Here is a 14,667-nt window from a genome sequence, read left to right as displayed (position 1 = left end):
TACAGAGATTTTTTTCAGAGTTTGAGAAACTAGGACTTTGTCTGCTACTAGGTCCCAAACTCCATTCTCGCCTTCAACTGTGAAGCTGGTGTCCTTTCAGCTCGCAGCTAGGGTTTTAATTTCCATTTCCTGCCAGTGGCTTTCTGCGCTCGAGGTAGGCGGGTGCCTGCCATCCGTGTGTGGTTTTGGGGTAGTAACCTCTTCTGGGGCGGCGGCCGCCTCCACCCACGGAGGCGGCCGCGACGTCACGGTGATGCCTCGTCCCCGCCCGACCTATAAAGCGGCAGGTGAGCGCTGCGCCTCCGGAAGGTTCGCACACCTCGTGCGGGCGCCCGAGTCGGAACGCACAGGACCCGACGCCAGCTCCCGGCGCTGCACGCAGCGCCCGAGCCCGGCGGGGCGGGCGAGCACAGCCGCTCACTCGCCCTCGTCCCGCAGACCCCGCTGTGTTCCAGTCCGCCCTCCGCCCGCCCGCCGCTCCCTCCAGCGCAGCTCCGCTTCGAGTGGCCCCCGAGACCGCGCCGCCGCCGCGCCGAGGGACCAATGAGAGCCCCGCTGCTGCCGCCGGCGCCCGTGGTGCTGTCGCTGCTGATCCTCGGCTCAGGTGAGCACGGCCGCCTCCGGGCCGCCGGGGGCTGCTCCCCCTGCCGGCCAGAGCGGTCGCATCCCTGTCCCGCGGGAGGTGCGCGCGGTGGCTCTCTCCCTCGGGTTACTGCCCGGGAGGAAGAGAGAAGAGGCAGGCAGGTGTCCCAGCCGGGCCGGCCGGGAAGAGGGTGCCCGCCGGAGAACCGCGTGCTTTACTTTAGTTCAGCAGAGGAGACCTGAGATCCTGTGATCCAAACCCTTCGCTTTACAGGTAGAGCAGCCGAGGTCCAGAGACGTGAAGGGATTTGCGCAGATCTTAGAGTCGTTAAGTCCTTGACCCAGGAGTGCTGCCTTCTGCTCAAATTCTCTTCTGTCTAGTGATTTTGTTTTTACCTTCCTAGACTGGGACCTCGCGTCTTCCCAGGTTGACGTTAAAAAACACGACTGTTTTATTGACATCTAAAAGATAAAAAACAGGGCTTGAAACTCTGGGTCCCAAACCTTACTGGTTCCCAGTAGTTGTTTTTGTTTTTTTGTTTTTTTCTCAGAAACAATAAAAAACAATGACAATAAGAACCATTACCAACTATCGTTTATATTACTTTTCACATTTAATGTACACAGTCTTTTTAAAAATGGGAGCACGTGTTAAGGAAATCTGATATTTATATCTAGAACCTGTGTATGGTTCTAGGTATAATTGGAGAGGTGGCTTTTTAGCAACACAAATGCATTTGGTATGTGAAGAAATGGGAACGTTTAGACAATACCTGTTAAGTAATTATCTATATTAGATTACTTTGCCTACTTGGCAGTGTTTTGTTTTGTTTTGTCTTTTTTTGATGTGGAAATTAATGTAGACTATCTGTGGAAAAGAAAACCTTGATGAAAGGAGCTCTGTAATTGGAACAGCTGACTTGGCTTGTTGGCAAAACGTGAAGTTGCTTTCATAAGTGACTCAATCACAATGGCACATGTGCAATAACTGCTTTGATATCAGAAGATCAACATTTCTCCTGAACACAGCTGACTGGTGAGAAAGGCATTCTGCTTTACTTTTCTTCCCTTGTTCTTTCTCCCATAGCCCATTATGCTGCTGGATCGGACAGCAGTGACGACTCTGGGAAAGGGGAACTGTTCTCTGGGGACCACAGTGCTGATGGATTTGAAGCGACTTTAAGAAGTGAGATTTCCCTTATGAGTGAGACGCCCTCTGATAGCGAACTGTCCTCAGGGATTGACTATGACTATGCAGAAGAGTATGAAATTGAACCACAAATATCTGGCTATATTGTAGATGATTCAGTCAGAGGTGAGTAGAGGATAAGGCAAAAATATAGCCTATGCGATGTGTGTTTGTATGAGCAAAGCTAATTCAAAAGAAAAGCCGCTCCCTGAATCTCCCAGTGGCTTTCTGGTATGTATGTCTGTTGTATATCCTGCTAGATAACCTTCAAATTGAGATGGAAAGACTTATATGTGGGCACAACAATATGTCTTTATGTCTAATGAATGTTTTGTCTGTTATGTCTAATCTTCACAACAACTCTAAGAAATAGGAAATATTTCACAGATGTGATTATTGAAGCTTGAAAAGTTGTGTTCTGCCCAGGGTTCCACAGCCAGGAGGCAGATGAGCCAGAAGGAGAACTCCAATCTGCCTGACTCCAGATACTATGCTCTTTCCCACTGTGCCTCATGACTGCCCCTCTGAGAGACAGACGAGACACCCATCAGGCCAGTCTGCTCCGTTTCTCAGCTTTTGTATCCACTCCCACCACCACTTTTCCCTCAGTAACTGCATTCCAACACAAGTCAGGGAACAGAGGGAGGAATGGGAAAGGAGCAATTGGGCTTTAGCTTTAAGTACTAGTTGTTGAGAAACTAGTAGTAATAATAATATCTTCTGGAAATATTAAACAGATATGCATGGATTTTATATTGCTAAAATCCCAATTTAACTCCAAATCTCATCTGTGAGCTCAATAATAATGACTCATCATTTCCTTCTCTTTTGCTATTATCTGATCTTTAAAAAAGAACATTTGCTAAAAATGAGAGTACCAAAGTAAAAGGTAAGTATTGTTCATTACCCTCATATTACTTTGGAGTTTGAGGGCAGAAAAAGTCACAGTAAGTCAGATCTAACTATCTCAGTATCACCCACTATGCAGCAGAACATGAGGCCTCTTCTCCTGACCTTGGTTTTCCCTCTGTCTGGATCCCAGAACTAGTGAAGGAGAGCAGGGGATATCACAGGGACAAATGGAACCTGCTTAAATGACAAATGGGAAAAGCTTTAGTGAACACTCCATTTTATTCTCTTGCATTGTAACTTGTATTTTTATGTATGGTAAAGAAGGGGTCCACTTATATTTCTCAGTTTTGAAGAAATGATATTAGACCATTAAGATTCTAGAAACTTCTTTCAAAGATGGTTCAAGTTGTTAACATTTCGAAAAGCCAAATTGTTAATGATGAACATGACTAGTGGTTAAAGTTGCAATGAATTGTGTACTAGAGTGATAATGTTGGTTGAGCTTTTTTCAAGTGCTATTAAACCTAAAATTTGTAAAATGTCTGATAAAATGCAGTAATAGACATTTAAAATGTATTTATTGGAGGACATATTCTAACTTGTACTTTTTATCATTGGGAAATTTTCAATATAAAAATTGCATAACTACTATACTTATTAAACATTACTCTAATTTGATCATTGTTAATGTTGTATAGTAACTTGCTAAAATATTTATAATATTTATTTATTGTATCTTTAATCACAGAGTTCTATGTTCTACCCTTTCTTATGTTTCTAATGTTTTCTATTTAATGGCTCTTGCAGCACCATTATGACTAATAGGATTATGACATGATGATATTTGCCGCTTTTCATTGAGCTATGTTTGCTAAATACTTGCTCAGATAAACTTATTCAGGTATTAGTGTAGCAAAACATACAGCTCTAACATGAAAACTCCTCCTTGTTATATTTATCATGAGGGTAAACTAAACTCAGCATAACTATAACACTGAACAGACATTTCTGTGGATCTGAGACATTAAGATGAATCTCTGAAGCATGAAATATAAATATATCCGGATTTCTATTTTTTTCAAATACATTGAGTACAGAAATGTACCTTCTGGAAGGTATTGATTAACTATAACCCATTGTAATCAGGAAGTTGGAGAAAATGTACTCTAATATATGTTTTAGTTCTTTCCACTCTCAGGGAATGTTCACTAATTCCTGATTGTGATAGCACTAGAGTGAAATGAAAAAATAAAATCCACTAATATATCCATGCCCCACTTTATCAATGGCATTGACCTTTTTTAAGAGTAAACAGAGTGAAATGGGAAAATGAGAGGCTTTTTATCAGATGTATAAGTGTCACATAGTATGGATACTCTCTTTGCCCTATTATTGTGTATTAATTGTGTTAAATGATGAGACAAATATGGTTGTTATTCTTATGAGCTCTCACTGTTAGGATTTCTTTCTCACTAGTCTTCAAAATGATATTCAAGATGAAGAGAGTCAGTTGTCAATAAATCTTTCTTTTCTTAGTTGAACAGGTAGTTAAGCCCAAAGAAAACAAAACAGAAAATGAAAATACTACAGATAAACCCAAAAGAAAGAAAAAAGGAGGCAAAAATAGAAAAAATAAAAAAAACAAAAAGAAAAATCCATGTGATGCAAGATTTCAAACTTTCTGCATTCACGGAGAATGCAAATATTTAGAGCACCTGAAAGCAGTCACGTGCAAGTAAGTTTTCCTGGTTACATAGAACTCTGTATTTCTTGCACCATGTCTGAAACTCTTAGCTGCAGAAAACCATTTATTCTTCCAATGTATATACCAAGGGTCTGCAAACATTTTCTTAAAGAACCAGATAGTAAATATTTTAGGCTTTCAGAGTCAAGATTACTTATATAAAAAATTAAAATGGAACCACTTAAAAATGTAAAAATGATTTTTGGCTCACACACGGCCTAAATCCGGCAAATGTCACACTGTCAAAATCTGCCAGTTGGCTAACCCTTGGTATAAGCCATCATTTTACAATGTATATTTTACAAAACCTCTTTTTAAAAAAGGAACCTAAAAGTACTTTTTACATAGTGTTATTCTGCCATTCTTTCCCCCCCAAAAGCTGCTAGCACATGAAATGATAGTGGAATGTGTTAGCTGCATAACAAGTCACTGAACTCATCAGTTGGTCATAAAAGGAGCACAAAGAATGAAAAGGTGTGTCTTCCTCGAATCACACCCAAACTAATCTCAACTTGTTCTTATACGACTAGATCTTTGGCTCAAATGCATTCTGTGTCTAATGATTTGGAAATATAAATGTAAGGAATGACTTTTAAAAAAAAAATAGTAGAATTAAATGGCCATGACCTGGAAAATAAGCCTAAAACATATAGAATGTTTTTAAGCTATTATAATTTTGGAATGTGGGTTGTTTACAGATGTCATCAGGATTACTTTGGTGAACGATGTGGGGAAAAGTCCATGAAGACGCACAGCATGGTTGACGGAGATTTATCAAAAATTACGTTAGCGGCTATAGCTGCTTTTGTTTCAGCTGTGAGCTTCACCGTTATTGCTGCTGTCATAACAATCCAGTAAGTATGATGTGACTTAAAAATCCCTCAAAAAATAATGCCAGGTTCATTTCAGTATTTTATCATAATCTACTATCATATTTTAAATAAATTATTCTATCATTGGTACATTATTTTTGGTCATATCTTTATGCTTTATTGACAAAGATCACAGAATATGGTGGCCTTTTCCACAAAATCTAGAAATTTTTTGAACTTAAAAATTGATGATTTTCTTTCATGTCATATAGCTACTCATGGCTACTTTTAAATCTGTTAGTATCCGTTATGAATATCTTAAGCTTAAGCAAGCCTCCTGGAAGCTAATATAATCCTGGTTCACAGTAGGTTGTCAGAGATACTGCTTTGGTACTAAAAAATCACAAAGAGCTTCAAAACAAGAGCCAAGAAAAGATACATCTTTTGCTTTTATTAGAATGCAAAATTCTAAATTAGGAATTTTATAGCATGGTACTAATTTACTTACAGCTTATGCTTATTTTGTTATCATCAGCTGCAATATGAGAACTCAATTATAAAAAGAAACACATTTCCTTCATATGGTATTATGGTATGTGGCGTAGGAAGCAGGGACAATTCTATTACTGTTCCACTCCTGCAGTACATCTTCCCTGTGCTCACAATAACAGATCATGTACCTCACTTCATGACCTATGAATGTTAGAACTAGACTGTTCCAACTTGTAGACACCGGTGGACATGTCAAAATGGCATTGTCTGTCAAACTGAAGTCAGTGCATTAAGGAAGTTGGGGGTTGGTGTGAATGGCTCTATAATGACTCATGTACTACTAGCTTGGGAAAAGCAGTAGACTCATTATTCTAATTTTAGATCTTGGTAAATTACTTTAACAACTGGATTGTATACATGATCCACCACTCTTGCCATTCAGGAAACAAGGGGTTATCTTCTGTCATTCTTTGCTATTATTTTAAATGCAGATCAGATAATGATAAAATGGCACATGAAAAACTGTTCTATGATGCACCTAAAGTTTGATCTGTGGTTTAAATTTTGTTTTTCACAACCTGGAAATGATTTTGATCTGTTAGTACCTCAAGTTAGATATGCAGATATGTTTAGGAAAGACACCCTCAGACAAACCATTATTATTTGACATAGAAGGGAAAAACAGTTGCCATTTAGAGATGTTGTGAAGTAATTATTTAAGCCTGTAATTATTCAAGTTTAAATATTTAATAATCCTTTGGGAAAACATGGAAAAACTTTATCATGTTGGTACTCTTAAAACTAAGCAGTGATTTTTCTATTTTTCTCCCATACTCTTTTTGTATATGAAAAACATAACAAATACTACCCTAAGCACAATGGCTGTTTCTTCATACTGAAGTGATTTTTTCCCCAAACGTCACAGCAAAATATCTTATGATTTTAATAATAACATTTCTGGGTGAATTAAAGATATACTAAAAATAGAATTGTTTCTACACCACCAAGATGTTTGGAAACCATTGAGGCTTTTTGATAGAAAATAGCAATAAATAGATGTAAGTATTTATTATATTTTGAAATAAGTAAAACCCAATTTGTTTTATAAGCCTGTTTAAAAAGATTCTAATAATTTAAATTGGTTTGTTCAAGCATAAAGTTTTTCTATGGTAAAACTACACTGTCTTCTTCCATTTGTGCATGGCAACTGTGCTAGTTTTGAAAAACAAAAACATGTTTTGATTTGTCCCATACCTTCTGAAAGTTTGAATCTTAAAGCGCATTTATTTAAATATTAGTACTCTGGAAATACGTTTATATAAAGTCTCCATAAACATCTCATTAAAAAGAACATTGGTAGTATTTTAGAGTTGGGTTTAGGTTTTGGTTTGTTGTAAAGTATAATGTGTGATGATCTATAAGGACTCACAAAAGGAATTCCCTAGAATCATGAAAACCCCAGTTAATGTATGGATAAATAAAACTTTTGATGACGGTAGAATATTTTGTTCTCTGAAGGCTTCGAAAACGATACTTCAGGGAATATGAAGGAGAAGCTGAAGAACAAAAGAAACTTCGACAAGAAAATGGAAATGCGCATGCCATAGCATAAATGAAGATAATACTACAGGTTTGTGTTTTAAAATAGTATCTTTAGATCATATCTTATAATTTTAAAAAATACGGCATCTATTAAGAAACATGAGGAACATAAGCATTCTTAATTATGGATACACTCTGAAGATTGGTTCCATTAAAGTGCTATTCTTTGAGCATGAGATGGAATTCAACACTGAGAAAGGACTCTGTCCTTAGTATTGTAAGGGATATAAAGATGAGGGAGACACAAATCCCTTTCTCAAAGGTATTAGTATTTAGTAGATAGAAAATAGGGTGAGGAAGCACAACACAAGGTGAATTAAAATATGTGTCATAAGAAAGAAACCAATGGCTGTTGCAAAAGAGAGTATTTCATCTTTTCTTATGGCTGAGTAGTATTCCATTGTATGTATGTACCTCATCTTCAGATCTTGAGACTGTCATGCTAAGTGAACTGTCAGAAAAAGTCAAGAACTATATATGATTTCACTCCTATGTGGGATATAAAACTGAAAACAACAAATGAACAAACAAGAGAAACAAATGAATAAAAACTCATAGACATAAACAGCAACAGTATGAGGGAAAGGAGTTGGAGAGGGGTAGTAAAGGGTAAAAGGTGATAGAAGACTTGACTTTGGCTGGTAGGCGCACAATGCAATATACAGACGATGTAGCACAGAAGCATACACTTAAACCTACATAATTTTATTAACCCGTGCCACCCAGTAAGTTTAATTTAAAAAAATGTAATGCGAGGAGTTTTCAGTAAAGGGTAGAAGGAGTCAGGTAGGATGCATTTAGAGAGTGGAGAGAGTGGATAGGGTGGCGTTGGAAGTGAGCCTTAAGGGACTAACGAGATTGGGACAAGCAGTTATGAAAGAAGATGAATACTGGGAGATTCACTGTATCGTCTTAGAAACGTGAACAGCAGTCTAGTTTGAATTGGTGTTGGAAATGAGGCTGAAGGGATAGGATGAGCTCACATGACGGGTAGCCAAAGTCTGAGTGCTTTCCTTACAAATGTGAGATGGAGACAGCAGGTTGAATAAATAGCCTTTTAAAGAAAGGGAGAAGGAAAGGAGAAGAGGGTACAAATTTGAGAGAGTTTGGTTAGAGTATATATTGTAGTTTTTATTTTTTTTGAAAGGAAGACTTGAACATTTTGGTAGGGAGAAGGTAAGAAAATATGGAGAGAGAGATTGGATTGACAACAAAGTGAACAGCTAATGAAGCAAACTTTTAGAGGAAGAGGGAGGCAAGGACACACTTAAGAGTCAGTCAGAAGGAACTCTGTCTCTTCAGACATTCAGAAAAGATATCACATCATTAAGTCATTGATTTTCTTCCTTCAGTGTGTGTAAGAATTACTTCAGCTGCTTACTAAATATGCATATTCCTAAACCAAATCCTAAATTGACTGAATCAGTATTTCCATTTTTAGTTAACACTCTAAATGCTTGGAGAACCATTACATTTAGCATTGCTTAAGTGCAGGTATTATGTTGTGAGCTTTATTAAAAAGCTAGTTCAATAACTCATGAAATGAGTTATGATTCATGCCAATTCTATACTTGGTACTTGTAGCATGAAAACATAATGTATGGGCTTAATATGCTAAAGCTAAAACCACCAACATGAATAAGGGTAGATTTTTTTGGTTATTTAGTGTAATTGAGATTTCTTTTTTTATTGACTTTATTGGGGTGACTTTGGTTAATAAAACTATATAGGTTTCAGGTAGGTGTATAATTCTATAATATGTCTTCTGTATATTGTATTATGTGTTCACCATTCAAAGTCACATCTTCTTTCATCACCATTTACCCTTTACCTTCTTCTACTTCCCCCAAATGAGTCCCAAAGATTTTAGGAAAAGGAATATGCTATACTGGCACATAGTGGCTGCCTATTAACTGGTAGCTACTATTATTATATCCTCCATACTAATTATCTTAAATTAACTGTATAACATAAATACACTGAGCCACTTAATCTTGGTTTTTAATTATGTCCACTGCATAGATTTGGTTAGGGAAATCATTTATCATGACTGTTGCTTTTTTATTAAGCAGGATTTGACAAAACAGGTTTAAGCACATGCAGGTTTCTACCTAAGTCATTTAACCAAAGGGGTATGAGAGAGAGATTCTAGTCAAAGTGATGGTTTGTCTCGAAAAGCTTGTGACATTTTTGCAAGACATCCTGAAAAAAAACAAAAAAGGAAATTCTAATTCTTCGACATTTTCTTAAAGCTATGTTGGAATTGAGCTTCTTTTTAACACTTTATTTTCTTTTTGAACAGGGTATTAGAACGGACTCACTGCCAAGTCACAACTATGAATGGAGTCAGTTCCTTTTTTCAGTGGATCATTAGAAAACAGAACTTTTTTGTCCTGATGGTTTTAAACTTTCAATTGTCACTTTTTATGCTGTCTTATTTCTGTATATAAAGATGCATGGAGAAAAGGTATTTTTTCAAGTTGTAAATAATTTATTTAATATTTAATGGAAGTGTATTTATTTTACAGTTCATTAAACTTTTTTAATCAAACAGATTGAGAGTTTGAATATTAGTGTTGAGATTGCCAGACTCTAGGGTATTTTTCTCCCAACACTTAGGTGGTCATTTTAAAAAGACTTTCTTCCTTTTCTTTTTTAAACTGTTTTATGTTAATTTTCAAAACATATTCTTTTTCTTAGAAAGCACTTCTAATGGGAAAATTGTAAACTAGAGTCACTTAGTTCTCTCACAAATACAATATCTCAAACCAGCCATTTTTATTCCACGTTATTCCTGGTAATTACAAAAGTCTCTAAAGTCAACATATGGTGCTTCCTCTCTGTTACAGTAAACACATATTTTTTTAAAAAAATCCACTGCTTATCACTATTACCACAAAAAAAGAGACAATAACAGGTTTAACTATTACTAATGTGGCATTTCAAGAGAACCATGAAGTACTTAGATTTCTGACTTCTTTCTTTAATATCATAGCAAGAATGTATAAAGCAGCTAAAACCCACACTTGCCTTTCCTCCCCTTGCTACTATTTTCTTACATCATTTTAAACAAATGCATGTGTATTTGTGGTAAGTGCTCTTTCAAGAACGTTAATGTTATGGAATGACTCAATCTAGTTCCTGCCCAGTAAGCTAAGTTACCTGCATGCAAAACAACCTTTAAAATATGTTGGGAGTATCTTGAGCAAATAAACCAATAATAAACATAATTACAGCAGTTATCTCATGGAATTTTATGAATGAAAGATGCATTGACACTTCCATCTGTCTCTTGCATACTATTCACCAAATTCATGTCCATTGATCATCTAACCAATTGCTTCCCAGCTTCACCTGCATATTGTCACTTGCGTTTAAAATGACTACATGTCCAGGTTCCCTTTCTAGAGCTTTTTAGTTAAATGATCTGGGGTAGATTTTTTCTTTCTTCCTTCCTTCCCTTTTATGCTTGATCCCTCACCTTTTCACATAGCCCACAACCTCCTCCCCTCTAACAGCTGTCAGTCTGCAGTATCTATGGCTGTTTTTCTTTTTATTATTATTATTATTATTATTATTATTATTATTATTAAGTGTGAGTCAGGGGGCTGACAGAGAGACAGATTCCTGCATGTGCCTCAAGCAGGATCTACCTGGCAAGTCCCTTAAAGGGGTGATGCCCTGCCCATCTGGGGCCACTGATCCTTAGACTCAACAACCAAGCTATTTTAGCACCTGAGGTGAGCAGGGCCAACTTGCTTGAACAATTTGACCCATGACTGTGGGAGGGAAAGAGAGAGACAGAGACAGAGACAGAGACAGAGAAAACGGGGAAGGGGAGGGGTGTAGAAGCAGATGGGCGCTTCTCCTGTGTGCCCTGACTGGGAATTGAATCCAGGACTTCCATACACCAGGCTGATGCTCTACTGCTGAGCCAACCGGCCAGGATTGACTCTGTTTCTATTTTGTGTGTATTTTATATTGTTCATTAGATTCCACATGTAAGTAAAATCATACGGTACTTATCTTTCTCTCACTAGTTCATTTTACTTAGCATGATATTCTCCAGGTCCATTCATGCTGTCAGAAAAAGTAAGATTGTGTGTGTGTGTGTGTGTGTGTGTGTGTCTGTGTGTGTAAATGCACCACAGCTTCTTTACCCACTCATCTGCTGATGGGCACTTAGGCTGTTTCCAAATCTTCACTATTGTAAATAATGCTGCGATGAGCATAAGGATGCGTATATTCTTTTGAATCAGAGTTTCACATTTCCTGGATATGTTCTCAGAAGTGGAAATGCTGGCAGTTTCATTTTTAATTTTTTGAAGAAACTCCATATTGTCTTCCACAGTGGCTGCATTAGTCTGCATTTCCACCAACAGTAAACAATGGTTCCCTTTTCTCCACATTCCTGCCAACTCTTGTTTGATGATTTATTGATTATAGCCATTCTGACAACTGTAAGGTGGTATTTCATTGTGGTTTTAGTTTGTATTTCTCTGATCATTAGTCTTATTAAGTGTCTTTTCATATGTCCATTGGCCATCTGTATGTCCTCTTTAGAGAAGTGTCTGTTTCAGGCCCTTTGCCCATTTTTTAATTGGATTGTTTGGGGGTTTTTTGGTGTTGAGTTGTATAAGTTCTTTATACATTTTGTATATTAACTAACCCTTACCAGATGTATCAGCAAATATGTTTTCCATTCAGTGGGTTGTCATTTTATTTTGTTGCTGCACTTTTTAGTTCGATGTAGTTCCATTTTTTATTTTTTATTTTCCTTGCCAGAGGAGACATATCAGAAAAAATATTATTACAAGAAATGTACAAGATTTTAGTACCTTTATTTTCTTCTAGGATTTTTATGGTTTTGAGTCTTACACTTTAGTCTTCCATTCATTCTAAGTTTATTCTTGTGTGTGGTGTAAGAACATGGTCTTATTTTTGTGTGTGTGTATATCTGTTCAATTTTTCTAGCACCATTTATTGAATAGACTGTCCTTACCCCATTGTGTGTTCTTACTTCCTTTGTCAAATATTAATGATAAAGGCATGGGTTTCTTTCCGAGTTCTCTATTGTGTTTCATTTATCATGTCTTTTTTAAGCCAGTACTATCCTGTTTTGATTACTATGAACTTATAGTATATAGTTTGATATAGTATATCTATATATACTGTACTATATAATTTGATTCCTTCAACTTTGTTCTTCTTTCTCAAGATTGTTGTGGCTATTCAGGTCCTTTACAGTTTCACACAAACGTTTGGAATATTTGTTCTAGTTCTGTGAAATACACTATTGGTATCTTGATAGGAGTTGCATTGAATCTATAGATTGTTTTGGGTAATATAGACATTTTAATTATGTTAATTCTTCCAATCTATGACAAAGTCTGTGTTTCTACTTATTTGTATCTTCTTCAATATTATTCTTCAGTATCTTATTGTTTTTTGAGTATAGGTCTTTTACAACCGTGGTTAAATTTACTTTAAGGTTTGTGTTTTGTTTTTGTTTTGTTTAGTTCTGTTGTGATGCAATTGTAAATGAGATTGTTTTCTTATTTTCCCTGATAATTCATTAGTAGTGTATAAAAATGCAATTGATTTCTGGATATTTATTTTGTATCCTACTGCTTTACTGTATTCATTTATCAGTTATGGTAGTTTTTTGATGAAATCTTGAGGATTTTCTATATACAGTATCATTTCATCTGCAAACAATGACAATTTTATTTCTGCTTGTCCAATTTGTATGCCTTTTATTTCTTCTTCTTGTCAGATTGCTATGGCTCCGACTTTTAGTACTATGTTTAATAATAGTAGTAAAATGGACATCCTTGTCTTATTCCTGATGTAAAGGAAAATACTTTTAGTTTTAGCCCATTTAGCATGAAACACAGACAACAGTGTAGTGATTAGCAGAAGGAAACAATGGTTGGTAGAGGTAGAAGAGTATAAATGAGGGATAAATGGCAATGGAAGGAGACTTGACTTGGGGTGGTGAACACACAATTCAGTGTGCAGATGATGTATTATAGAGTTGCATACCTGAAACCTATATAATTTTATTAACCAATGTCATGTCAATAAATTCAACAAAAACCATTGAATTGCAAACAAAACAAAGCAAAAATGACTTATTGAAACAGAGAACAAACTGATGGTTGCCCGAGGGGAGGGAGTTGGGAAAATAGGTGGAAATAGTGAAAAGGAGTGTAGTCAATAATATTGGCCCTGGCCGGTTGGCTCAGCGGTAGAGCGTTGGCCTGGCGTGCGGGGGACCCAGGTTCGATTCCCGGCCAGGGCACATAGGAGAAGTGCCCATTTGCTTCTCCAGCCCCCCCTCCTTCCTCTCTGTCTCTCTCTTCCCCTCCCGCAGCCAAGGCTCCATTGGAGCAAAGATGGCCCTGGTGCTGGGGATGGCTCCTTGACCTCTGCCCCAGGCGCTAGAGTGGCTCTGGTCGCAGCAGAGCGACGCCCCGGAGGGGCAGAGCATTGCCCCCTGGTGGGCAGAGCCTTGCCCCTGGTGGGCATGCCGGGTGGATCCCAGTCGGGCGCATGTGGGAGTCTGTCTGACTGTCTCTCCCCGTTTCCAGCTTCAGAAAAATACAATAATAATAATAATAATAATAATAATAATATTGTGATAACTTTACATGGGACAGATAGTTAGTAGACTTAGTGTGGTGATCACATTGTAAGGTATATAAATGTCACATCACAAATGTTATACAGTTGAAACTGATCTTATAATATATGCCAGCTATACTTTAATAAAATTTTCTTAAAAATAATAAAACAATGGACTGAGGTAGGTTATTGGCATCTGTATTTTTAAATGATCCCTACATGTTTCCTGTATACAACATGTGTTGAGAATATCTGATTCACCTCAGCTTAAACATCTATTGTATACATTAATTTTTTTTATAAATAAATTTTTATTTAAATGGGGTGACATCAATAAATCAGGGTACATATATTCAAAGAAAACATTTCCAGGTTATTTTGTCATTTAGTTCTGTTGCATACCCATCACCCAAAGAGAGATCGTCCTCTGTCACCCTCTATTTAGTTTTCTTTGTACCCCTTCCCCTCCCCCCTCCCTCCTTCCCTCTCCCCACCCCCCCATAACCACCACACTCCTGTCCATGTCTCTTAGTCTCACTTTTATGTCCCACCAATGTATGTAATCCTGCAGTTCTTGGTTTTTTCTGATTCACTTATTTCGCTCCGCATAATGTTATCAAGATTCCACCAATCTGCTGTAAGTGATTTGATGTCATCATTTCTTCTAGCTGACTAGTATACCATGGTGTATATGTGCCCCATCTTCTTTATCCAGCCTTCTATTTTTTTTTTACAGTGATTAAAAGCCTTTAAGCAAACTCTTGGCC

The 14,667-nt window shown here is 37.2% G+C and overlaps 1 protein-coding gene across 1 annotated transcript; it reads left to right on the top strand.

Moving 5' to 3' along the window:
• The first annotated feature begins 315 nt into the window (after window positions 1–315).
• AREG (amphiregulin) lies at window positions 316–9,791 on the top strand. Its single transcript, XM_066280343.1, has 6 exons — window positions 316–604; window positions 1,670–1,897; window positions 4,160–4,358; window positions 5,066–5,221; window positions 7,190–7,301; window positions 9,576–9,791. Exons 1-5 carry the CDS (start codon window positions 544–546, stop codon window positions 7,281–7,283), a joined length of 738 nt encoding a protein of 245 aa, XP_066136440.1. The 5' UTR covers window positions 316–543; the 3' UTR covers window positions 7,284–7,301; window positions 9,576–9,791.
• The last annotated feature ends 4,876 nt before the right edge of the window (window positions 9,792–14,667 follow it).

The sequence above is a fragment of the Saccopteryx bilineata genome, chromosome 5 (genome assembly GCF_036850765.1).
Source record: "Saccopteryx bilineata isolate mSacBil1 chromosome 5, mSacBil1_pri_phased_curated, whole genome shotgun sequence".
NCBI lineage: Eukaryota > Metazoa > Chordata > Mammalia > Chiroptera > Emballonuridae > Saccopteryx > Saccopteryx bilineata.
This window is presented reverse-complemented; position numbering and strand designations above follow the sequence as displayed.

Coding starts and splice junctions, on each gene's coding strand:
- AREG (XM_066280343.1), top strand. CDS start 544: ATGAGAGCCCCGCTGCTGCCGCCGGCGCCCGTGGTGCTGTCGCTGCTG. Junction 1,898..4,159: donor TGTAGATGATTCAGTCAGAG/GTGAGTAGAGGA, acceptor TTCTTTTCTTAG/TTGAACAGGTAGTTAAGCCC. Junction 5,222..7,189: donor GCTGCTGTCATAACAATCCA/GTAAGTATGATG, acceptor TGTTCTCTGAAG/GCTTCGAAAACGATACTTCA.